This window comes from Pseudophryne corroboree, chromosome 1 (assembly GCF_028390025.1).
Source record: "Pseudophryne corroboree isolate aPseCor3 chromosome 1, aPseCor3.hap2, whole genome shotgun sequence".
NCBI lineage: Eukaryota > Metazoa > Chordata > Amphibia > Anura > Myobatrachidae > Pseudophryne > Pseudophryne corroboree.
The window spans coordinates 917,869,959-917,895,058 of NC_086444.1; the positions used below are offsets into that span (position 1 = coordinate 917,869,959).

At 47.5% G+C, this 25,100-nt stretch overlaps 1 protein-coding gene and 1 long non-coding RNA gene across 5 annotated transcripts in view; one reads left to right on the top strand and one right to left on the bottom strand.

Moving 5' to 3' along the window:
- The window catches only part of LOC134918065 (uncharacterized), a 39,905-nt gene extending 17,896 nt beyond the window's left edge, over positions 1-22,009 (top strand). The window contains exon 5 of the long non-coding RNA XR_010177437.1: positions 21,698-22,009. This is a non-coding gene — a long non-coding RNA (uncharacterized LOC134918065). The remainder of the gene's footprint in view (positions 1-21,697) is intronic.
- The window catches only part of C1H11orf54 (chromosome 1 C11orf54 homolog), a 188,176-nt gene that overhangs the window by 122,134 nt on the left and 40,942 nt on the right, over positions 1-25,100 (bottom strand). For all 4 annotated transcript variants that reach the window (XM_063920330.1, XM_063920332.1, XM_063920329.1 and 1 more), the window contains one exon: positions 9,177-9,275. In XM_063920330.1, the coding sequence (XP_063776400.1) occupies positions 9,177-9,275 (99 nt within the window). The remainder of the gene's footprint in view (positions 1-9,176; positions 9,276-25,100) is intronic.

Sequence of the window (25,100 nt, forward strand, 5' to 3'; positions counted from 1 at the left end):
TCTTCCCTCAGCTGCACCTGCTGTGAAGAAACCTTTTCCTTCAGCGGCATCACAGAAACAAGAAAGGCCAAACCGTCCAACACCTTCTTTAGAGGAGGTCGGCCAAAATCCAATAAACCTGCTGCTGCAGGTTCCCAGGAACAGAAACCTGCTTCTGGTACACCAAAGTCCTCAGCATGATGGTGGACAGCGCGGTCTGGAGGTAGGGCCGGTGGGGGCGAGACTTCAGTCTCGTCTGGGTGTCGTCCGGCCTGGATCCCTGGGTACTAGATATTGTGTCCCAGGGGTACCGGCTGGAATTTCAAGATCTCCCTCCTCACCGGTTCTTCAAATCAGGCTTGCCAGCTTTGCTGGCACACAGGGCTACCCTACAGGGAGCCATCCAGAAGCTGGTGGAGGCACAGTTTATTGTACCAGTTCCTCCCCAGATGCAAAACAAAGGTTACTATTCGAACCTTTTCGTGGTACCGAAACCGGATGGTTTGGTCAGGGCCATTCTGAACTTAAAATCACACAACCTCTTTCTGAGGGAGTTCAAGTTCAAAATGGAGTCTCTAAGTGCAGTGATATCAGGTCTGGAGGAGGGGGAATTCCTGGTATCCCTGGATATCAAGGATGAGTACCTCCACATTCCGATTTGGCTGCCGCATCAAGCTTAATCTTCGATTCGCACTGTTGGACTGTCACTTTCAGTTCCAGGCCCTGCCATTCGGCCTCTCCACAGCACCGAGGGTATTCACCAAGGTGATGGCGGAAATGATGGTTCTCCTCCGCAGACAGGGGGTGAACATAATTCCATATCTGGACAATCTGCTGATAAAAGCATCGTCCAAGGAGAAGCTGTTACGGTCTATAGCTCTCACGACCCAGCTTCTCAGGGAACATGGTTGGATCCTGAATCTTCCAAAATCACATTTGGAACCAACTAGGAGGTTGTCCTTTCTGGGAATGATCCTCGACACGGAAGTGCAGAGGGTGTTTCTTCCAGAGGAAAAAGCGTTGGTGATACAAACAATGGTCCAGGATGTCCTGAAGCCAACCCGGGTTTCAGTACATCAGTGCATTCGCCTTCTGGGGAAGATGGTGGCCTCTTACAAGGCTCTGCAGTACGGGAGGTTTCACGCTCGGTCCTTCCAACTGGATCTCCTGGACAAGTGGTCAGGATCCCATCTACACATACACCAGAGAATACTTCTGTTGCCAAAGGCCAGGATTTCACTCCTCTGGTGGCTGCAATTACCTCACCTTCTGGAGGGCCGCAGGTTCGGGATTCAAGACTTGGTTCTTCTAACCGCGGATGCAAGTCTCCGGGGCTGGGGCGCAGTCACTGTAGGGGAAACCTTCCAAGGAAGGTGGTCAAGTCTGGAAGCCGGCCTGCCGATAAACATTCTGGAACTAAGAGCAGTCTACAACGGTCTTCTCCAAGCAGCCCATCTTCTGAGAAATCTGGCCATTCAAGTGCAGTCGGACAATGTAAAGACAGTGGTTTACAAAAACCAACAGGGCGGAACGAAGAGCACAGCTGCAATGTCAGAGGTGACAAGAATCATCCTCTGGGCAGAAAAACACGTGTTAGCGCTGTCAGCAATCTTCATTCCGGGAGTAGAGAACTGGGAAGCGGACTTCCTCAGCAGACACGATCTCCATCCAGGGGAGTGGGGTCTCCATCCGGAGGTGTTCAAGGAGGTAACAGATCTTTGGGGCGTACCCCAAATCGACATGATGGCCTCTCGTCTCAACAAGAAGCTTCGGCGGTATTGTTCCAGGTCAAGGGACCCGCAAACAGTGGCGGTGGACGCCCTAGTGACTCCATGGGTGTTCCAGTCAGTGTACGTGTTTCCTCCACTTCCACTCATTCAAAGAGTTCTCAAACTCATAAAGGAGAACAAGAGTTCTCCTAATTGCTCCGGACTGGCCAAGAAGGGCTTGGTACGCGGATCTTCTGGATCTACTGCTAGAAGAGCCGAGGCCTCTTCCTCTTCGGGAGGATCTGCTGCAGCAGGGGCCATTCGCCTATCAAGACTTACCACGGCTACGTTTGACGGCATGGAGGTTGAACACCAGATACCAGCTCGGAAGGGCATTTCGAACAAGGTTATTCCTACCCTGATACAGGCTAGGAAAGGAGTAACGTCTAAACATTACCATCGTATTTGGAAAAAATTTGTATCTTGGTGTGAGTCCAAGAAGTTTCCTGCGGTGGAGTTTCAACTTGGACGTTTTCTCCTCTTCCTGCAAACAGGTGTGGATAATAAGATTTTAAACCTACCGGTAAATCTTTGTCCTAGGGCGTAGAGGATGCTAGGGACTCCGTAAGGACCATGGGGATAGACGGGCTCCGCCGGAGACATGGGCACTAAGAAAGAACTTTAGGTATGGGTGTGCACTGGCTCCTCCCTCTATGCCCCTCCTCCAGACCTCAGTTAGAGAAACTGTGCCCAGAGGAGAAGGACAGTACGAGGAAAGGATTTTAGTTAATCTAAGGGCAAGATTCATACCAGCCCACACCATCCACACCGTATAAGTTGGGATATACGAACCAGTTAACAGTATGAAACACAGCATCAGTCCGAGACTGAGGAAAACGGTAACATAACCCTTATGTAAGCAAAAACTATATACAAGTCTTGCAGAAGTAGTCCACACTTGGGACGGGCGCCCAGCATCCTCTACGGACTAGGAGAAAAAGATTTACCGGTAGATTTAAAATCTTATTTTCTCTTACATCCTAGAGGATGCTGGGGACTCCGTAAGGACCATGGGGATTATATCAAAGCTCCCAAACGGGCGGCAGAGTGCGGATGACTCTGCAGCACAGATTGAGCAAACATGAGGTCCTCCTCAGCCAGGGTATCAAACTTGTAGAATTTTGCAAAAGTGTTTGAACCCGACCAAGTAGCAGCTCGGCACAGCTGTAATGCCGAGACCCCTCGGGCAGCCGCCCAAGAAGAGCCCACTTTCCTGGTGGAATGGGCCTTTATTGATTTTGGTAACGGCAATCCAGCCGTAGAATGAGCCTGCTGAATCGTGTTACAGATCCAGCGAGCAATAGTCTGCTTGGAAGCAGGAGCGCCAACCTTGTCGGTGCTTCTGTTTTCCGGACCCTAGCCGTTCTGGCCACGTAAATTTTCAAAGACTTGACCACATCAAGGGACTCTGAATCCTCCAAGTCTCGCGTAGCCACAGGCACCACAATAGGTTGGTTCATATGAAAAGACGAAACCACCTTTGGCAAGAATTGAGGACGGGTCCGCAATTCCGCTCTATCCATATGGAAAACTGAATAGGGGCTTTTATGAGACAAAGCCGCCAACTCCGACACTCGCCTAGCCGAAGCCAACAACATGACCACTTTCCAAGTGAGATATTTTAACTCCACCGATTTAAGTGGTTCAAACCAGTGTGACTTAAGGAAACTCAACACCACGTTCAGGTCCCAAGGTGCCACCGGAGGTACAAAAGGAGGCTGAATATGCAGCACTCCCTTCACAAAAGTCTGTACTTCTGGGAGAGAAGCCAATTCCTTCTGAAAGAAAATGGATAGGGCCGAAATCTGAACCTTAATGGAGCCTAATTTTAGGCCCAAATTCACTCCAGTCTGTAGGAAGTGAAGGAAACGGCCCAGATGGAATTCTTCCGCAGGAGCATTCCTGGCCTCACACCAAGATACATACTTCCGCCATATACGGTGATAATGTTTAGCTGTCACGTCCTTCCTAGCCTTTATCAGAGTAGGAATGACCTCATCCGGAATGCCCTTTTCCGCTAGGATCTGGCGTTCAACCGCCATACCGTCAAACGCAGCCGCTGTGAGTCTTGGAACAGACAGGGCCCCTATTGTAACAGGTCCTGTCTCAGAGGAAGAGGCCACGGATCTTCCGTGAGCATTTCCTGCAGATCCGGATACCAGGCCCTTCGTGGCCAATCTGGAACAATGAGAATTGGCTTTACTCCTCTTTTTCTTATTATTCTCAACACCTTGGGGATGAGAGGAAGAGGGGGAAACACATAGACCGACTGGAACACCCACGGTGTCACGAGGGCGTCCACTGCCACCGCCTGAGGGTCTCTTGACCTGGCGCAATACCTCCTGTAGTTTTTTGTTGAGGCGGGACGCCATCCTGTCTATCTGGGGCAGTCCCCACAGACTTGCAATCTGTGCGAAGACTTCCTGATGAAATCCCCACTCTACTGGATGTAGATAGTGTCTGCTGAGGAAGTCTGCTTCCCAGTTGTCCACTCCCGGAATGTACACTGCTGACAGTGCGCTTACATGATTTTACGCCCACCGAAGAATCCTGGTGGCTTCCGCCATTGCCACTCTGCTCCTTGTGCCGCCTTGGCGGTTTACATGAGCCACTGCGGTGATGTTGTCTGACTGAATCAGAACCGGTAGGTCGCGAAGCAAGTCTCCGCTAGACGAAGGGCGTTGTATATGGCCCTCAGCTCCAGGACGTTGATGTGAAGACATGTCTCCTAGCTTGACCAAAGACCTTGGAAGTTTCTTCCCTGTGTGACTGCTCCCCAACCTCGGAGGCTTGCATCCGTTGTTACCAGAATCCAGTCCTGAATGGCGAACCTGCAACCCTCTAGAAGGTGAGCACTCTGTAGCCACCACAGGAGAGACACCCTTGCCCTGGGGGACAGGGTGATCAACTGATGAATCTGTAGATGTGACCCGGACCACTTGTCCAGTAGGTCCCATTGGAAGGTCCTCGCATGGAACCTGCCGAAGGGAATGGCCTCGTAAGATGCCACCATCTTTCCCAGGACTCGAGTGCAGTGATGCACTGACACCTGTTTTGGCTTCAGTAGGTCCCTGACCAGAGTCATGAGTTCCTGGGCCTTTTCTATTGGAAGATAAACCCTTTTCTGGTCCGTATCCAGAATCATGCCTAAGAAGGTCAAACGAGTCGTAGGAACTAACTGTGACTTCAGGATATTGAGAATCCAGCCGTGTTGTTGTAACACCTTCAGTGAAAGTGACACGCTGTTCAACAACTGCTCTCGCGATCTCTCTTTTATGAGGAGATCGTCCAAGTATGGGATAATTGTGACGCCCTGCTTGCGCAGGAGCACCATCATTTCCGCCATTACCTTGGTGAAAATCCTCGGGGCCGTGGAAAGCCCAAACGGCAACGTCTGAAATTGGTAATGACAATCCTGTACCGCAAATCTCAGGTACGCCTGATGAGGTGGATATATGGGAACATGAAGGTATGCACCCTTTATGTCCATGGATACCATAAAATCCCCCCCTTCTAGGCTGGCGATGACCGCTCTGAGCGATTCCATCTTGAACTTGAACCTTTTCAAGTATAGGTTCAAGGATTTAAATTTAAAATGGGTCTGACCGAACCGTCCGGTTTCGGGACTACAAATAGGGTTGAGTAATACCCCCTCCCTTGTTGAAGCAGGGGAACTTTGATCACCACCTGTTGAAGACACAATTTGTGAATTACATTTAAAACTATCTCCCTTTCTGGGGGAGAAGCTGGTAGGGCCGATTTGAAAAACCGGCGAGGAGGCACCTCTTCGAATTCCAGCTTGTAACCCTGGGAAACAATTTCTATTGCCCAGGGATCCACCTGTGAGTGAACCTAGATGTGGCTGAAAAGTCGAAGACGTGCCCACACTGGGGCGGACTCCCTCAGCGGAGCCCCAGCGTCATGCGGTGGATTTTGTAGAGGCCGGGGAGGACTTCTGCTCCAGGGAACTAGCAGCTTTTTTCCTCTGCCCTTACCTCTAGCAAGAAAGGACGATCCTCGTACTCTCGTTTTTATTTGACCGAAAGGACTGCATTTGATAATGTGGCGCTTTCTTAGGCTGTGAGGGAATATGAGGCAAAAAATTTGATTTACCTGCTGTAGCTGTGGAGACCAGGTCCGAGAGACCTTCCCCAAACAATTCATCACCCTTGTAAGGTAAAACCTCCATATGCCCCTTTGAGTCGGCATCACCTGTCCATTGCCGGGTCCATAGTACTTGTCTAGCAGAATTCGACATAGCGTTGACTCTAGAACCCAGTAGGCCAATGTCTCTTTGAGCATCCCTCATATATAAGACAGCATCTTTAATATGACCCAGGGTCAATAAAATGGTATCCTTATCCAGGGTATCCAAGTCCGCCGATAAGGTATCTGTCCACGCTGCTACAGTGCTACAAACCCAAGCCGACGCTATTGCCGGTCTGAGTAAGGTACCAGAATGTGTGTAAATGGACTTTAAGGTAGCCTCCTGCTTGCGATCAGCAGGATCCCTGAGGGTAGCTGTATCTTGGGATGGCAGTGCTACCTTTTTGGATAAGCGTGTCAACGCTTTGTCCACCCTTGGGGAGGATTCCCACCGTATCCTGTCCTTAGCCGGGAAAGGATACGCCATAAGAATCCTTTTGGGAATCTGCAGTTTCTTGTCTGGAGATTCCCACGCCTTTTCAAATAACTTGTTTAGCTCATGAGAAGGGGTAAAGGTTACCTCAGGTTTCTTTTCCTTATACATGTGTACCCTCGTGTCAGCTTTATTGCAATAATCATATATATTGAATACTTTTAGCCAATTTTGGCTGTAACTTTGCATCATCGTAGTCGACACTGGAGTCAGAATCCATGTCGGTATTAGTGTCTACTATTTGGGATAGTGGGCGCTTTTGAGACCCCGAGGGTCCCTGCGACATAGGGGCAGGCAGGGCCTGACTCTCTGCATAATTCCTGGACTCAGCTTTGTCCAACCTTTTGTGCAATAAATTCACATTAGCACTTAAAACATTCCACATATCCACCCAGTCAGGTGTCGGTGTTGCCGACGGAGACACCACATTAATTTGCTCCACCTCCTCGCTAGGAAAGCCTTCTACCTCAGACATGCCGACACACACGTACCGACACACCACACACTCAGGGAAATCTCTTATCTGAAGACAGTTCCCCCACAAGGCCCTTTGGAGAGACAGAGAGAGAGTATGCCAGCACACACCCAGCGCTAATGATCCAGGAAAAAAAAAACACTGTTTACCCAGGTAGCGCTATAATTATCTATTTGCGCCAAATTATGTGCCCCCCCTTTTTTTTAAAACCCTCTTTCACCGTGGTAAGCAGGGGAGAGTCCAGGGAGCTTCCTCTCAGCGGTGTGCTGTGGAGAAAATGGCGCTGGTGAGTGCTGAGGAACAAGCTCCGCCCCCTCAGCGGCGGGCTTCGGTCCCGCTGAAAAATTCAAAAACTGGCGGGGGATCTCTTATATACAGTGCCCAGCCTGTATATATGCTTATTGCCAGATTTGGAGGTCCTTATTGCTGCCCAGGGCGCCCCCCCTGCACCCTTACAGTGACTGCTGTGTGGGAGCAATGGCGCACAGCATTACCTCTATGAAGATCTGAAGTCTTCTGCCGCCTCTGAAGTCTTTGCGAGGAGGACGGCGGCGCGGCTCTGGGACGTACGGCGAGGGTGAGACCTGCGTTCCATTCCCTCTGGAGCTAATGGTGTCCAGTAGCCTAAGAAACAGAGCCTAACTTAAAGTAGGTCTGTTTCTCTCCCCTCAGTCCCTCGATGCAGGGAGTCTGTTGCCAGCAGGCTCCCTGAAAATAAAAAACCTAACCAAAATACTTTCTTTCCAGGAAACTCAGAGCTCCCTGTAATGCACCCAGTCTCCTCTGGGCACAGTTTCTCTAACTGAGGTCTGGAGGAGGGGCATAGAGGGAGGAGCCAGTGCACACCCATACCTAAAGTTCTTTCTTAGTGCCCATGTCTCCTGCGGAGCCCGTCTATCCCCATGGTCCTTACGGAGTCCCCAGCATCCTCTAGGACGTAAGAGAAATGGGCCTGAGGTTAGGATCCATAAAGGTCCAAATTTCGTCCCTATCCATTTTCTTCCATAAACAGTTGGCTGCCCTCCCTGAGGTTCAGAGCTTTTTGAAGGGAGTTCTGCACATCCAACCTCCCTTTGTACCGCCTATGGCGCCTTGGGATCTTAACGTGGTGTTGCAGTTCCTCCAGTCGGACTGGTTTAAGCCTCTACAGGAGGTTGAGGTCAAGTTTCTCATGTGGAAGGCTGTCACTTTGTTGGCTTTAGCTTCTGCTAGACGTGTGTCGGAGTTGGGGGCTTTGTCATGTAAAAGCCCATACTTGATCTTCCATGAAGACAGAGCTGAGCTTCGGACACGTCAGCAGTTTCTTCCGAAGGTTGTGTCGGCATTTCATATCAACCAACCTATTGTGGTGCCAGTTACGACTGACTCCTCAATTTCATCAAAGTCCTTAGATGTTGTAAGGGCTCTAAAAATCTATGAGAGGAGGACTGCTTGTCACAGAAAATTGGACTCTCTGTTTGTCCTGTATGATCCCAAGAAAATTGGGTGTCCTGCTTCTAAGCAGACGATCTCTCGCTGGGTAAGTTTCACTATCCAGCATGCGTATTCTACGGCACGCTTGCAGTGTCCTACGTCTGTTAAGGCCCACTCTACTCGTAAGGTGGGTTCTTCCTGGGCAGCTGCCCAGGGTGTCTCGGCTTTACAGCTTTGCCGTGCAGCTACTTGGTCTGGGTCGAACACGTTTTCAAAGTTTTACGGGTTCGATACTTTGGCCTCTGAGGTCCTGAAGTTTGGTCAATTGGTTCTGCAGGAGCCTCCGTGCTCTCCCTCCCATTCTGGGAGCTTTGGTACATCCCCATGGTACTAATGTGGACCTCGGCATCCTCTAGGACGTAGGAGAAAATAGGATTTTAATTACCTACCGGTAAATCCTTTTCTCGTAGTCCGTAGAGGATGCTGGGTGCCCGCCCAGCGCTTCGTGATCCTGCAGTGGTTAATTAATTCAGTACTGCTTAGTTCTAGGTTAAGTACTGTTTTAGTAATTTTGTTCAGCCGTTGCTGATGTTTCAAGCTAGTTAGCTTGGTTTGCCTTGTGTGTGTGAGCTGGTGTGAATCTCGCCACTATCTGCGTAAAACCCTTCTCTTGAAGATGTCCGTCTCCTCGGGCACAATTTCTACACTTAGTCTGGTAGGAGGGCATAGAGGGAAGAGCCAGCCCACACTCTCAAACTCTTAAAGTGCCAATGGCTCCTAGTGGACCAGTCTATACCCCATGGTACTAATGTGGACCCCAGCATCCTCTACGGACTATGAGAAAAGGGTTTACCGGTAGGTAATTAAAATCCTATTAGTATGAGAGAAGAAAGAACATTACCTTTTACAGGGAATCCGAATGGTTCCTGTGTCAGATCAGGGCAGTCCACAACATTAACATGCACATCTGCATAATTCTTCTTCAGTCCGCTTTCCAGTACTAGATCCATAGAAAAGAAGAAAAAGAAGTGAGTGACCTTAGCTACGTCATGTGCATCAAGAAATGGGTCATTAACATTTCTTGGATGTGTAGAATAAGATTTTTTTTTTTTTTTTTTAAACACCTTTTTCAGCATGTGTTTCAAACCTTGCCAATATTTATTTCCAAGCAAATTGTCCAATCACAATGCAACATCTCTCTTAGAAGGTTAAGAATGTCTAAATATATTGTTTAAAAAAAAAAAAGTAAATATGTAATTGACACAAGATTGTACCTAGTATTATCAAGACTGCATAAAATATACTCTTAGACTTCCAACCTGTGCTGGACAAATAGTGGTAATACTGGGACCCTTAGGCACATATGATGGGTATATTTTAGAGATGTGCGAGTTCGGCTTTAATCGGGTTTTTCAGATTTTTCTTATCGGCTATCCAAAACGCGTGACATCCGTGAGCCAATAAGATGCTGTTTTGAGACCTGAGTAAATCCATGTAATACCAAACCCGCACATCTCTAGTATATTCTTGATGCCTATGTTGATACTTTTTGGACTGCTCACATTCCAACATCAATAATAGTAATTATTTAGAAAATATCATAAATGTGCTTATTTCTCCTCGCACAGCAAAACCAATCAGCCCAGAATGGCAGAAGAAGTGCTATTTATTTACAGAAAGTTAACTAAAAACAAACGGGCGCATTTTTATTTTATATCTTTGCTGCAGTGATACCAAGCAGCTCCTCTTGGAACGCCGGGTCACGAAAGAATCTGCTAGTGTTGGGCATTTTTTTTTGTCGCAATGCAATGTGATTAGAATGCATGAGGAGACTACTGATTAATTTAATATGTGACACTTGTATATCTGTATGCGACTGACTCTATGGGCGGTATTTAAATGATATATCACGCCCAATCTCCTTTCTAAAATTATCCCCTTTATTGCGCATATTGCGCCCATTGTAAATCAGGTTTATCTGCGTAAAGGGTTGGGTGCCTCACTACCCCAGGGGGTAGCAAGCTGAAATACCATGCTCCCGAGGGCAGAAACAGAACGGGTAAGGAAGGGGGTGAAAAGAATTGAATACTGCCCTATGAATCACTACATGAAGTGCTACAATGTAACAGCTTTTTTCCAATACAAGTTCTGATCTGCTCCGTACAGACTCTGTCACGCACAATATACAAGTGTCATATAAATTATCAAATTAATCAGCAGTCTCCTCGTGCATCCTAATCACATTGTGTTATGAATAAAATAAGATTTTACTTACCGATAAATCTATTTCTCGTAGTCCGTAGTGGATGCTGGGACTCCGTAAGGACCATGGGGAATAGCGGCTCCGCAGGAGACAGGGCACAAGAATAAAAGCTTTAGGATCAGGTGGTGTGCACTGGCTCCTCCCCCTATGACCCTCCTCCAAGCCTCAGTTAGGATACTGTGCCCGGACGAGCGTACATAATAAGGAAGGATATTGAATCCCGGGTAAGACTCATACCAGCCACACCAATCACACCGTACAACTTGTGATCTGAACCCAGTTAACAGTATGATAACAACGAAGGAGCCTCTGAAAAGATGGCTCACAACAACAATAACCCGATTTAGTTAACAATAACTATGTACAAGTATTGCAGACAATCCGCACTTGGGATGGGCGCCCAGCATCCACTACGGACTACGAGAAATAGATTTATCGGTAAGTAAAATCTTATTTTCTCTGACGTCCTAGTGGATGCTGGGACTCCGTAAGGACCATGGGGACCAAGGACCAAAGCTCCCAAACGGGCGGGAGAGTGCGGATGACTCTGCAGCACCGAATGAAAGAACTCCAGGTCCTCCTCAGCCAGGGTATCAAATTTGTAGAATTTAGCAAACGTGTTTGCCCCTGACCAAGTAGCTGCTCGGCAAAGTTGTAAAGCCGAGACCCCTCGGGCAGCCGCCCAAGATGAGCCAACTTTCCTTGTGGAATGGGCTTTCACAGATTTTTGCTGTGGCAGGCCTGCCACAGAATGTGCAAGCTGAATTGTACTACAAATCCAACGAGCAATAGTCTGCTTAGAAGCAGGAGCACCCAGCTTGTTGGGTGCATACAAGATAAACAGCGAGTCAGACTTTCTGACTCCCGCCGTCCTGGAAACATATATTTTCAGGGCCCTGACAACGTCAAGTAACTTGGAGTCCTCCAAGTCCCTAGTAGCCGCAGGCACCACAATAGGTTGGTTCATGTGAAAGGCAGAAACCACCTTAGGGAGAAATTGAGGACGAGTCCTCAATTCTGCCCTGTCAGAATGAAAAATTAAGTAAGGGCTTTTATATGATAAAGCCGCCAATTCTGACACACGCCTGGCTGAAGCCAGGGCTAACAGCATCGTCACCTTCCATGTGAGATATTTTAAGTCCACAGTGGTGAGTGGTTCAAACCAATGTGACTTAAGGAACCTCAAAACAACATTGAGATCCCAAGGTGCCACTGGAGGCACAAAAGGAGGTTGTATATGCAGTACCCCTTTTACAAATGTCTGAACTTCAGGTACTGAAGCCAGTTCTTTCTGGAAGAAAATCGACAGGGCCGAAGTTTGAACCTTAATGGACCCTAATTTTAGGCCCATAGACAGTCCTGTTTGCAGGAAATGGAGGAAACGACCCAGTTGAAATTCCTCTGTAGGGGCCTTCTTGGCCTCACACCACGCAACATATTTTCGCCAAATGCGGTGATAATGTTTTGCGGTTACATCCTTCCTGGCTTTGACCAGGGTAGGGATGACTTCATCTGGAATGCCTTTTTCCTTCAGGATCCGGCGTTCAACCGCCATGCCGTCAAACGCAACCGCGGTAAGTCTTGGAACAGACAAGGCCCCTGTTGGAGCAGGTCCTTTCTTAGAGGTAGAGGCCACTGGTCTTCCGTGAGCATCTCTTGAAGTTCTGGGTACCAAGTCCTTCTTGGCCAATCCGGAACCACGAGTATCGTTCTTACTCCTCTCCTTCTTATGATTCTCAGTACTTTTGGTATGAGAGGCAGAGGAGGGAACACATACACTGACTGGTACACCCACTGTGTCAGAGCGTCCACCGCTATTGCCTGAGGGTCCCTTGACCTGGCGCAATATCTGTCTAGTTTTTTGTTTAGACGTGACGCCATCATGTCCACCTTTGGTTTTTCCCAACGGTTTACAATCAGGTGGAAGACTTCTGGGTGAAGTCCCCACTCTCCCGGGTGAAGGTCGTGTCTGCTGAGGAAGTCTGCTTCCCAGTTGTCCACTCCCGGAATGAACACTGCTGACAGAGCTATCACATGATTTTCCGCCCAGCGAAGAATCCTTGCAGCTTCTGCCATTGCCCTCCTGCTTCTCGTGCCGCCCTGTCTGTTTACGTGGGCGACTGACGTGATGTTGTCCGATTGGATCAATACCGCCTGACCCTGAAGCAGGGGTTTCGCTTGACTTAGGGCATTGTAAATGGCCCTTAGTTCCAGAATGTTTATATGAAGAGATGTTTCCATGCTTGACCACAAGCCCTGGAAATTTTTTCCCTGTGTGACTGCCCCCCAGCCTCTCAGGCTGGCGTCCGTGGTCACCAGGACCCAATCCTGAATGCCAAATCTGCGGCCCTCTAGTAGATGAGCACTCTGCAGCTACCACAGAAGAGACACCCTTGTCCTTGTCGACAGGGTTATCCGCTGATGCATCTGAAGATGCGATCCAGACCATTTGTCCAGTAGATCCCACTAAAACGTTCTTGCATGGAATCTTCCGAATGGAATCGCTTCGTAAGAAGCCACCATTTTTCCCAGGACCCTCGTGCACTGATGCACTGACACCTGGCCTGGTTTTAGGAGGTTCCTGACTAGCTCGGATAACTCCCTGGCCTTCTCCTCCGGGAGAAACACCTTTTTCTGGACTGTGTCCAGAATCATTCCTAGGAACAGTAGACGTGTCGTTGGAATCAGCTGCGATTTTGGAATATTTAGGATCCACCCGTGCTGACGTAACACTACCTGAGATAGTGCTACTCCGACTTCTAACTGTTCCCTGGACCTTGCCCTTATCAGGAGATCGTCCAAGTAAGGGATAATTAAGATGCCTTTTCTTCGAAGAAGAATCATCATTTCGGCCATTACCTTGGTAAAGACCCGAGGTGCCGTGGACAACCCAAACGGCAGCGTCTGAAACTGATAATGACAGTTTTGTACTACAAACCTGAGGTACCCTTGGTGAGACGGGTAGATTGGGACGTGGAGATAAGCATCCTTGATGTCCAGAGACACCATATAGTCCCCTTCTTCCAGGTTTGCTATCACCGCTCTGAGTGATTCCATCTTGAATTTGAACCTCTTTATGTAAGTGTTCAGGGATTTTAGATTTAAAATTGGTCTCACCGAGCCGTCCGGCTTCGGTACCACAAACAGCGTGGAATAATACCCCTTTCCCTGTTGTAGGAGGGGTACCTTGATTATCACCTGCTGGGAATACAGCTTGTGAATGGCTTCCAAAACTGCCTCCCTGTCGGAGGGAGACTTTGGTAGAGCAGACTTCAGGAACCGGCGAGGGGGAAACGCCTCGAATTCCAGTTTGTACCCCTGCGATACCACCTGTAGAATCCAGGGGTCCACTTGCGAGTGAGCCCACTGCGCGTTGAAATTCTTGAGACGGGCCCCCACCATGTCTGAGTCTGCTTGTAAAGCCCCAGCGTCATGCTGAAGACTTGGCAGAAGCAGGGGAGGGCTTCTGCTCCTGGGAAGCGGCTGCATGGTGCAGTCTTTTTCCCCTTCCTCTGCCCCGGGGCAGGAAGGAATGGCCTTTAGCTCGCTTGTACTTATGGGAACGAAAGGACTGAGTTTGAAAAGACGGTGTCTTTTTCTGCTGATGTGAAGTGACCTGGGGTAAAAAGGTGGATTTTCCAGCCGTTGCCGTGGCCACCAGGTCCGATAGACCAGCCCCAATTAACTCCTCCCCTTTATACGGCAATACTTCCATATGTCGTTTGGAATCCGCATCGCCTGACCACTGTCGCGTCCATAACGCTCTTCTGGCAGAAATGGACATAGCACTTACTCTTGATGCCAGGGTGCAAATATCCCTCTGTGCATCACGCATATATAGTAATGCATCCTTCAAATGCTCTATAGTTAACAGTATATTGTCCCTATCCAGGGTATCAATATTTTCAGTCAGGGAATCCGACCACGCGACGCCAGCACTGCACATCCAGGCTGAAGCGATTGCTGGTCGCAGTATAACACCAGTATGTGTGTATATACTTTTAAGAATATTTTCCAGCCTTCTATCTGCTGGTTCTTTGAGGGTGGCCGTATCAGGAGACGGTAACGCTACTTGTTTAGATAAACGTGTGAGCGCCTTATCTACCCTAGGGGGTGTTTCCCAACGTGTCCTAACCTCTAACGGGAAAGGATATAGTGCCAATAATTTTTTAGAAATTAGCAGTTTTTTGTCGGAGGAAACCCACGCTTTATCACACACCTCATTTAACTCATCTGACTCAGGGAAAACTATTGGTAGTTTTTTCACACCCCACATAATACCCTTCTTTGTGGTACTTGTAGTGTCAGAAATGTTCAATGCTTCCTTCATTGCCGTGATCATGTAACGTGTGGCCCTACTGGACATTACGTTTGTCTCCTCACCGTCGACACTAGACTCGGTATCTGTGTCTGGGTCTGTGTCGACCCACTGAGGTAACGGGCGTTTTAGGGCCCCTGACGGTGTCTGAGACGCCTGGACAGGCACTAATTGATTTGCCGGCTGTCTCATGTCATCAACCGTTCTTTGCAAAGTGCTGACATTATCACTTAATTCTTTAAATACGATCATCCAGTCAGGTGTCGACTCCCTAGGGGGTGACATCACTAACCCAGGCAATTGCTCCGCCTCCACATCATTTTCCTCCTCATACATGTCGACACACACGTACCGACACACAGCACACACACCGGGAATGCTCTGATAGAGGACAGGACCCCACAAGCCCTTTGGAGAGACAGAGGGAGAGTCTGCCAGCACACACCAAGCGCTATATATATATATATATATATATATATATATATATATATATATATATATATATATATATATATATAATATATATATATATATAATATATATATATACAGGGATAACCTTATATAAGTGTTATTCCCTTATAGCTGCTGTTTATATAGTTTTTAGCTGCCAATAGTGCCCCCCCTTCTCTTTTTTACCCTGATTCAGTAGCAAGTCTGCAGGGGAGAGTCAGGGAGCCGTCCCTCCAGCGGAGCTGTGAGGGGAAAATGGCGCTTGTGTGCTGAGGAGATAGGCTCCGCCCCTTCACGACGTCCTTATCTCCCGCTTTTTCTGTAAAAAATGGCAGGGGTTAAAATACATCCATATAGCCCCAGAGCTATATGTGATGTATTCTTTAGCCAATCTAAGGTATATCATGTTATATTGCGTCTCAGGGCGCTCCCCCCCAGCGCCCTGCACCCTCAGTGACCGGAGTGTGAAGTGTGCGGAGAGCAATGGCGCACAGCTGCGGTGCTGTGCGCTACCTTAGTCTGAAGACAGGATCGTCTTCTGCCGCCGATTTCACCGGACCTCTTCGCTCTTCTGGCTCTGTAAGGGGGCCGGCGGTGTGGCTCCGGGACCCATCCAGGCTGAACCTGTGATCGTCCCTCTGGAGCTAATGTCCAGTAGCCTAAGAAACCCGATCCACTCTGCACGCAGGTGAGTCCGTTTCTTCTCCCCTTAGTCCCACGATGCAGTGAGCCTGTTGCCAGCAGGACTCACTGAAAATAAAAAACCTAAAATATACTTTTATTCTAAGCAGCTCAGGAGAGCCACCTAGCCTGCACCCTTCTCGTTCGGGCACAAAAATCTAACTGAGGCTTGGAGGAGGGTCATAGGGGGAGGAGCCAGTGCACACCACCTGATCCTAAAGCTTTTATTCTTGTGCCCTGTCTCCTGCGGAGCCGCTATTCCCCATGGTCCTTACGGAGTCCCAGCATCCACTAGGACGTCAGAGAAATGCATTTTTCAGCAAAAAAATAAGAATTTACTCACCGGTAATTCTATTTCTCGTAGTCCGTAGTGGATGCTGGGAACTCCGTAAGGACCATGGGGAATAGACGGGCTCCGCAGGAGACTGGGCACTCTAAAAGAAAGATTAGGTACTATCTGGTGTGCACTGGCTCCTCCCTCTATGCCCCTCCTCCAGACCTCAGTTAAGGAAACTGTGCCCGGAAGAGCTGACACAACAAGGAAAGGATTTGGAATCCAGGGTAAGACTCATACCAGCCACACCAATCACACTGTACAACTTGTGATAACCATACCCAGTTAACAGTATGAACAACAACTGAGCCTCAGTTAACAGATGGCTCATAACAATAACCCTTTAGTTAAGCAATAACTATATACATGTATTGCAGAGAGTCCGCACTTGGGACGGGCGCCCAGCATCCACTACGGACTACGAGAAATAGAATTACTGGTGAGTAAATTCTTATTTTCTCTAACGTCCTAAGTGGATGCTGGGGACTCCGTAAGGACCATGGGGATTATACCAAAGCTCCCAAACGGGCGGGAGAGTGCGGATGACTCTGCAGCACCAAATGAGAGAACTCCCGGTCCTCCTCAGCCAGGGTATCAAATTTGTAGAATTTTACAAGTAGCTGCTCGGCAAAGTTGAGCCCACCTTCCTTGTGGAATGGGCTTTTACAGATTTTGGCTGTGGCAGGCCTGCCACAGAATGTGCAAGCTGAATTGTACTACAAATCCAACGAGCAATAGTCTGCTTAGAAGCAGGAGCACCCAGCTTGTTGGGTGCATACAGAATAAACAACGAGTCAGATTTTCTGACTCCAGCCGTCCTGGAAACCTATATTTCCAGGGCTCTTACAACGTCTAGCAACTTGGAGTCCTCCAAGTCCCTAGTAGCCGCAGGCACCACAATAGGTTGATTCAGGTGAAACGCTGAAAACCACCTTAGGGAGAAACTGAGGACAAGTCCTCAATTCCGCCCTGTCCGAATGGAAAATCAGATGAGGGCTTTTACAGGATAAAGCCGCCAATTCTGACACGCACCTGGCCCAGGCCAGGGCCAACAGCATGACCACTTTCCATGTGAGATATTTTAACTCCACATATTTAAGTGGTTCAAACCAATGTGACTTTTGGAACCCAAAAACTACATTTAGATCCCAAGGTGCCACTGGAGGCACAAAAGGAGGCTGTATATACAGTACCCCTTTCACAAACGTCTGAACTTCAGGGACTGAAGCTAGTTCTTTTTGGAAGAAAATTGACAGGGCCGAAATTTGAACCTTAATGGACCCCCATTTCAGGCCCATAGACACTCCTGTTTGCAGGAAATGTAGGAATCGACCTAGTTGAAAATTCCTCCGTCGGGGCCTTACTGGCCTCGCACCACGCAACATATTTTCGCCAAATGCGGTGATAATGTTTTGCGGTTATATCTTTCCTGGCTTTGATCAGGATAGGGATGACTTCATCCGGAATGCCTTTTTCCTTCAGGATCCGGCGTTCAACCGCCCTGCCGTTAAACGCAGCCGCGGTAAGTCTTGGAACAGACAGGGTCCTTGCTGGAGCAGGTCCCTTCTTAGAGGTAGAGGCCGCGGATCCTCCGTGAGCATCTCTTGAAGTTCCGGTTACCAAGTCCTTCTTGGCCAATCCGGAGCCACGAATATAGTGCTTACTCCTCTCCATCTTATAATTCTCAGTACCTTGGTTATGAGAGGCAGAGGAGGGAACACATACACTGACTGGTACACCCACTGTGTTACCAGAGCGTCTACAGCTATTGCCTGAGGGTCCCTTGACCTGGCGCAATACTTGTCGAGTTTTATAAACATGTGGAAGACTTCTGGGTGAAGTCCCCACTCTCCCGGGTGAAGGTCGTGTCTGCTGAGGAAGTCTGCTTCCCAGTTGTCCACTCCCGGAATGAATACTGCTGACAGTGCTATCACATGATTTTCCGCCCAGCGAAGAATCCTTGCAGCTTCTGCCATTGCCCTTTTGCTTCTTGTGTCGCCCTGTCTGTTTACGTGGGTGACTGCCGTGATGTTGTCCGAATGGATCAACTCCGGGTGACCTTGAAGCAGAGGTCTTGCTGAGCTTAGAGCATTGTAAATGGCCCTTAGCTTCAGGATATTTATGTGAAGTGATGTCTCCAGGCTTGACCATAAGCTCTGGAAATTCCTTCCCTGTGTGACTGCTCCCCAGCCTCGCAGGCTGGCATCCGTGGTCACCAGGACCCAGTCCTGAATGTGCGGCCCTCTAGAAGATGAGCACTCTGCAACCACCACAGGAGAGACACCCTTGTGCTTGGTGACAGGGTTATCCGCTGATGCATCTGAAGATGCGACCCAGACCATTTGTCCAGCAGGTCCCACTGGAAAGTTCTTGCGTGGAATCTGCCGCATGGGATTGCTTCATAGGAAGCCACCATTTTTTTTCAGAACCATCTCATTGATGTACTGAGACTTGGCTCGGTTATAGGAGGTTCCCGACTAGCTCGGATAACTCCCTGACTTTCTTCTCCGGGAGAAACACCTTTTTCTGAACTGTGTCCAGGATCATCCCTAAGAACAGAAGACGAGTCGTCGGAATCAGCTGCGATTTTGGAATATTGAGAATCCAATCGTGCTGCCGCAACACTACCTGAGATAGTGCTACACCGACCTCCAACTGTTCCCTGGATCTTACCCTTATCAGGGAATCGTCCAAGTAAGGGATAACTAAAATTCCCTTCCTTTGAAGGAGTATCATCATTTCGGCCATTACCTTGGTAAAGACCCGGGGTGCCGTGGACCATCCATACGGCAGCGTCTGAAACTGATAGTGACAGTTCTGTACCATAAACCTGAGGTACCCTTGGTGAGAAGGGTAAATTGGGACATGAAGGTAAGCATCCTTGATGTACCGAGACATCATGTAGTCCTCTTCTTCCAGGTTCGCAATCACTGCTCTGAGTGACTCAATCTTGAATTTGAACCTCTGTATGTAAGTGTTCAAAGATTTTAGATTTAGAATCTGTCTCACCGAGCCGTCCGGCTTCGGTACCACAACAGTGTGGAATAATACCCCGTTCCCTGTTGCAGGAGGGGTACCTTGATTATCACCTGCTGGGAATACAGCTTGTGAATGGCTTCCAAAACTGTCTCCCTGTCAGAAGGAGACATCGGTAAAGCCGACTTTAGGAAACGGCGAGGGGGAGACGTCTCGAATTCCAATTTGTACCCCTGAGATATCACCTGAAGGATCCAGGGGTCTACTTGCGAGTGAGACCACTGCGCGCTGAAATTCACTGAGACGGGCCCCCACCGTGCCTGATTCTGCTTGTAAAGCCCCAGCGTCATACTGAGGGCTTGGCAGAGGCGGGAGAGGGTTTCTGTTCCTGGGAACTGGCTGATTTCTGCAGCCTTTTTCCTCTCCCTCTGTCACGGGGCAGAAATGAGGAACCTTTTGCCCGCTTGCCCACGAAAAGACTGCGCCTGATAATACGGCGTCTTCTCATGTTGAGAGGCGACCTGGGGTACAAACGTGGATTTCCCAGCTGTTGCCGTGGCCACCAGGTCTGAAAGACCGACCCCAAATAACTCCTCCCCTTAATAAGGCAATACTTCCAAATGCCGTTTGGAATCCGCATCACCTAACCACTGTCGTGTCCATAACCCTCTACTGGCAGAAATGGACAACGCACTTAGACTTGATGCCAGTCGGCAAATATTCCGCTGTGCATCACGCATATATAGAAATGCATCTTTTAAATGCTCTATAGGCAATAATATACTGTCCCTATCTAGGGTATCAATATTTTCAGTCAGGGAATCCGACCACGCCAACCCAGCACTGCACATCCAGGCTGAGGCGATTGCTGGTCGCAGTATAACACCAGTATGTGTGTAAATACCTTTTAGGATGCCCTCCTGCTTTCTATCAGCAGGATCCTTAAGGGCGGCCATCTCAGGAGAGGTTAGAGCCCTTGTTCTTACAAGCGTGTGAGCGCTTTATCCACCCTAGGGGGTGTTTCCCAACGCACCCTAACCTCTGGCGGGAAAGGATATAATGCCAATAACATTTTAGAAATTATCAGTTGTTATCGGGGGAAAACCACGCATCATCACACACCTCATTTTTTTTTTTTTTTTTAACGTAATCATTTTATTGTCAATGCATCACTTCACAGTACAAAAGTGTCAGGTTCAGTACTATAAGGATATATATACATGCAGATATTAACCCCAGGTCTTCATTATATTATCACAAGTAATGTTAAGCAGAGGCATGTACACATCATAACTTAATTGAGTATCCTTTAGTATAAACAGGTTATAATCGCTAGAACCCCTGAATAAAAATAAGAATAAAATTTAGAAAGATTCGTGGAAAAGAGAACATTTCCCTGCTAGTCTCCATACCATGGGGTTATGCGGGGGCCGGGACCATGCCACGCCACTAGCCGTCAATTTGCTATTACTATGGGAGGGTCACCAACTGCCAATCTAGTCTCATACCATAGTGTTTCTTTTAATGAATTTTTTATTCTAATTTGGAAATCAGTAGGGAGGGTGGCGATATAGCTTTCCCAAGATTCAAAGAATTGCCCCACCAATTTCTCTTTTTGTATAGTGGTTTCTATCCAGTGCATTTGAAATAGGTGGTGCAGCTTTCCTTTGAATAGAGGTAAGGTAGGCGGATCCTTAAGGATCCAGGCCTGTAGGATGGCCTTTCTCGCAGCCGCACTTATCGCCAGAAGTAGCCGTTTGCATCCCTTTGTGACTCTCTGCCCTGACGGAAGAATTCCAAAAATTGCCCATTCCGCTGTGAAGGGAATAAAATTAATCAGCTCTGCCATGGCATATTGCCGTACTTGCAGCCAGAAATGGCGGATAATCGGGCATGTCCAAAAGCAGTGCATGAGATCGGACTCGGGTGTATGGCATTTAAGACACCTGTCCGAATCAGTCATGCCTGCCAAATATTGCTTATATGGGGAGAAATAAGTCCTGTGGGTGATATTGTAGAACATTTCTTGATACTGTGCCGAAGGCAATAGCTTACATGATTGAATCAGGCTGTTTAAAATGATTTCACATGTAAGCCTAGGGAAATCAGATGTCCATTTCTGCATCCCATATTGTGATGCAGAATGGTCGAGTAGAGTAGTAAGTTTTCTATAATGTATGGACATAGCTCGTTTCGTGTCAGGCACAGTCAATAGCATAGTATCTAAATCATTGGTGAAATCCGCCTCCGAAAGAGACTTGATCACTGAGCTAGCGTAATGTTGCATCTGAAAAAATGCTAACGGGAAATCAGAGATAAATGGGTAAATTTCCCTCGCCTCTGTAAATGTCAATGGCTTCCTTCTACCCTCATCAATTATGTGACGTATGTTTTTCAGGCCCTCTTTGTTGAACAGCGTGAATGGAGAGACCGCCTCCCCATGTTGGAACTCCGGATTGCCCAGGAACGTCAGGAACAAGGACTTGTGCCCACCTAAATTCCTAGCGCGTCTAAGAATATGCCATAATTTATATATCGTCCATAGAAGTGGGTTATCCTTCAACTTCTGGTCAAATTCCGCTTCCACCCCGTGAAGGAAAGATATTAGGTTTCTGGACCCCACAAATTGTGCCTCCAGCTGTGTATTAGCATAAGTGTTACTATTGTGTAACCAGTCTTTTAAAAATCTCAATAAAGAAGCATGGTTATATTTCTGGATGTTTGGAAAATTAATGCCCCCGTTAGCTTTGGGTTGCTGTAATTTGTGCATTGCAATGCGCGGTCTTTTACCCTTCCATATGAATTGTCGGAACAGTGTGTTTATGTATGCTACGTCAGCTCTACTAAGCAGTACAGGGAGGGACTGCAGGATGTACAGTAGTTTGGGGAATGTGCACATTTTAATTAAATTGGCTCTTCCTAAGTATGAGAGCAGCAAGCTTTTCCAAGCCTCCAACTCCTTTGCTATGTTGTCGATCGCCGCTTTAACATTTAGCCGATACAAATCCGCTGGGTATTTGGGAAGTTTGATTCCCAAGTATGTGATATATGTGGGGGCCCATTTAATGGGTAATTGGCGGCCCCATCCTGGACTTTTTATTCCAGTTTTTAAACATAGACCCACCGATTTGTTAAGGTTAACTTGAAAGCCCGATATTTTACCGAAATCATCTAATAATCTCAATGTATCCCTTAAGGACTCCTTAGGGTTCCCCATATATAATAGGACATCATCCGCAAAAGCCGATATTTTTATCTCCATGTTTCCAATGGGAATACCCTTATAAATTGTTGAGTCTTGAAGAACTCGAAATAGGGGATCTATAGACAGATTAAAAAGAAGAGGGGACAGTGGGCAACCCTGCCTAGTGCCCCTTTGCATGGTTATTTGATTTCCTCGTTTGCCATTAACCAGTAACGAGGTTTTCGGGGCAGTATATAAATATTTTATAAGGTTTACAAATCGGTCGCTGAAGCCCCTACACTCCAACACATTAAATAAATGATGCCACGCCACAGTGTCGAAAGCTTTGTGTGTGTCTAGGCTTAAGAGAATATGTTCTGATAGGGGTGAGTTCCTGGACGCAATTGTGGCCGCTATGGCTGTTCGGATGGCTTTAACCGATTGACGGTTCCGAACAAACCCATATTGATGTTCCGTCAATAAGTCAGGGAGAATCAATTGTAACCTATTGGCCATTATTTTCGTAAAGATCTTAAAATCAGAGTTTAATAAAGTAATGGGTCTATATGAGTCAGCAGACATTAAGTCCCTATCCGGTTTGGGGATCAGTGTCGTGTATGCTTGTGAAAAGGAAGAGTAGCTTGGGTGTTCCCTGTAGATGTTATTAAATAATTCTAGTAACGTCGGTGTTAGTTCTCTTTGTAACAATTTATAGTATGCCCCTGTGAATCCGTCGGGTCCCGGCGATTTGTGTGGCTGTAGAGAGGCAATGACCTCCCGTATTTCTTCTTCCCTGATGTCCCCGTCAAGCGCCTCCCGTTGGTCGGCACTTAGATGAGGTAGGTTCGCCATAGATAGGAATTCCCTCTGTAACTCCTCATGTGACGATATGGGACTATAAAGGGCAGTGTAATAATCACTTAAATGTGTTAAAATGTCAGCTGTCGTTGTGTAGGTCTTATTCTGGGAATCGTCTCTCAACGCTGTTATAAAGGAGCGTTGCCGTCTCGTTTTAGACATAGTAGCTAGTAGTTTACCAGTTCTGTTGCCCCATTTATAATAATGGAATTTGGTGTAGTCTAAGCGTTGTTGAGCTTGAGCCGTCAAGAAGGCCTCAAGTAATTTTTTATCCCTGACATATCTCTCTAAATGTTCCGCTGTGGGAATGGCTTTATAAATGTTGAAGCTATGTGACATAGCGTCGTGTAATGTGTGATATTGCCTTGAGCTGTCTTTTCGCAGTTTTGCCACATAACCTATTATGTGCCCACGTATCACCGCCTTTGACGCCTCCCAAAAGAGCACCGTGTCATCCCAATGTTCTATATTGTCATCTACAAAATTGTGCCATGAATGTAATAGAAATTTTTTAAAATCTTCTGAATTGGAAAGGTGATCTGGGAAACGCCAAAGGCGGTCCACGCCCCCCTGGGAGTCCACATATAACTCTAACCGTACAATAGCATGGTCCGAGATAACGATATCGTCCAACGTCGTATTTTTCACCTGGTCCAGTAGATGATTGGCCAGCAATATGTAATCTATCCGGGACATAGTACCATGTACCCTAGATAGGTGACTGTAAGACCTGTCTGTTTGATTTAGTAAGCGCCATGGGTCGCTCAATTCTAATAGTTCCTTCATTTCCTGTATAAATTGCCAACATGGGGAGGTCGGTCTGGCGACAGAAGATGACTTGTCTAGTGTGTGGTTATCAACCGCGTTAAAATCGCCTCCAACTATTAAAGAGTAATTGGTTCTGCTTGCTAAGATCTGCATAAGGTGACGTAGAAATTCCCCGGTTGCCACATTGGGTGCATATAAATTTACTAAGGTAAATTTTCTGCCCTCAATTTCCACGTCAAGAATCAAATAGCGGCCTTCAGGGTCTGCTAGTGTGTGTAGAATCTTGTATCTCAAGTGTTTATGAAACAAGATTGCCACTCCTCTGGATTTTGAGGAGTGAGAAGCCTGTATGCATTCCGCTAACCAGGGGGCTCGTAAAGTAGATTCGTCACCAAGCCTCCAGTGAGTTTCCTGGAGGAAGGTGATAGAGGGTTTTTTCCGACGAAGGTGAATGAGTATTTTTTTTTCTCTTAATCGGGGTGTTAAGTCCGTCCACGTTCCAAGATATTATAGAACAGTGGGCGGTCTCCCGGCCCGCAGATGTGCATCTATTATCATCCGCCATCATTTATGGTAAAGAGCTGAAGGAGATGCCCCGATGTATCCCAAACATTCCCAATTGGCAGCAACTGTCCCCCATCGGGGAGTAGAATAGCATGGGTCCTTAAATTTCTAGCGCTTAGGTCCCGGCCCTCTCCCCCCGCTACACAATCCCAGGAGACTGATGAGGAGACAAAACAGGCTATCACATTCAATAAATTCAGGTGAAGTAATGCATTTCCATTTTTTAGAACTATAACTAAACGTGGGTCGTCTGATTGACCCATGTCAACAAACTGAGGATTCCCGACCGCAATGGAGGGAATGCTCCGTTTTTTAAACAAAAACAGTACAAACAACAAACATTGTAATGCAAGTGTAGAAAACCTACTAATCATCCTTAATGAAGAACAAAGAATATCAAAAAAAAAGAAGAGAAAAATTTTTACCT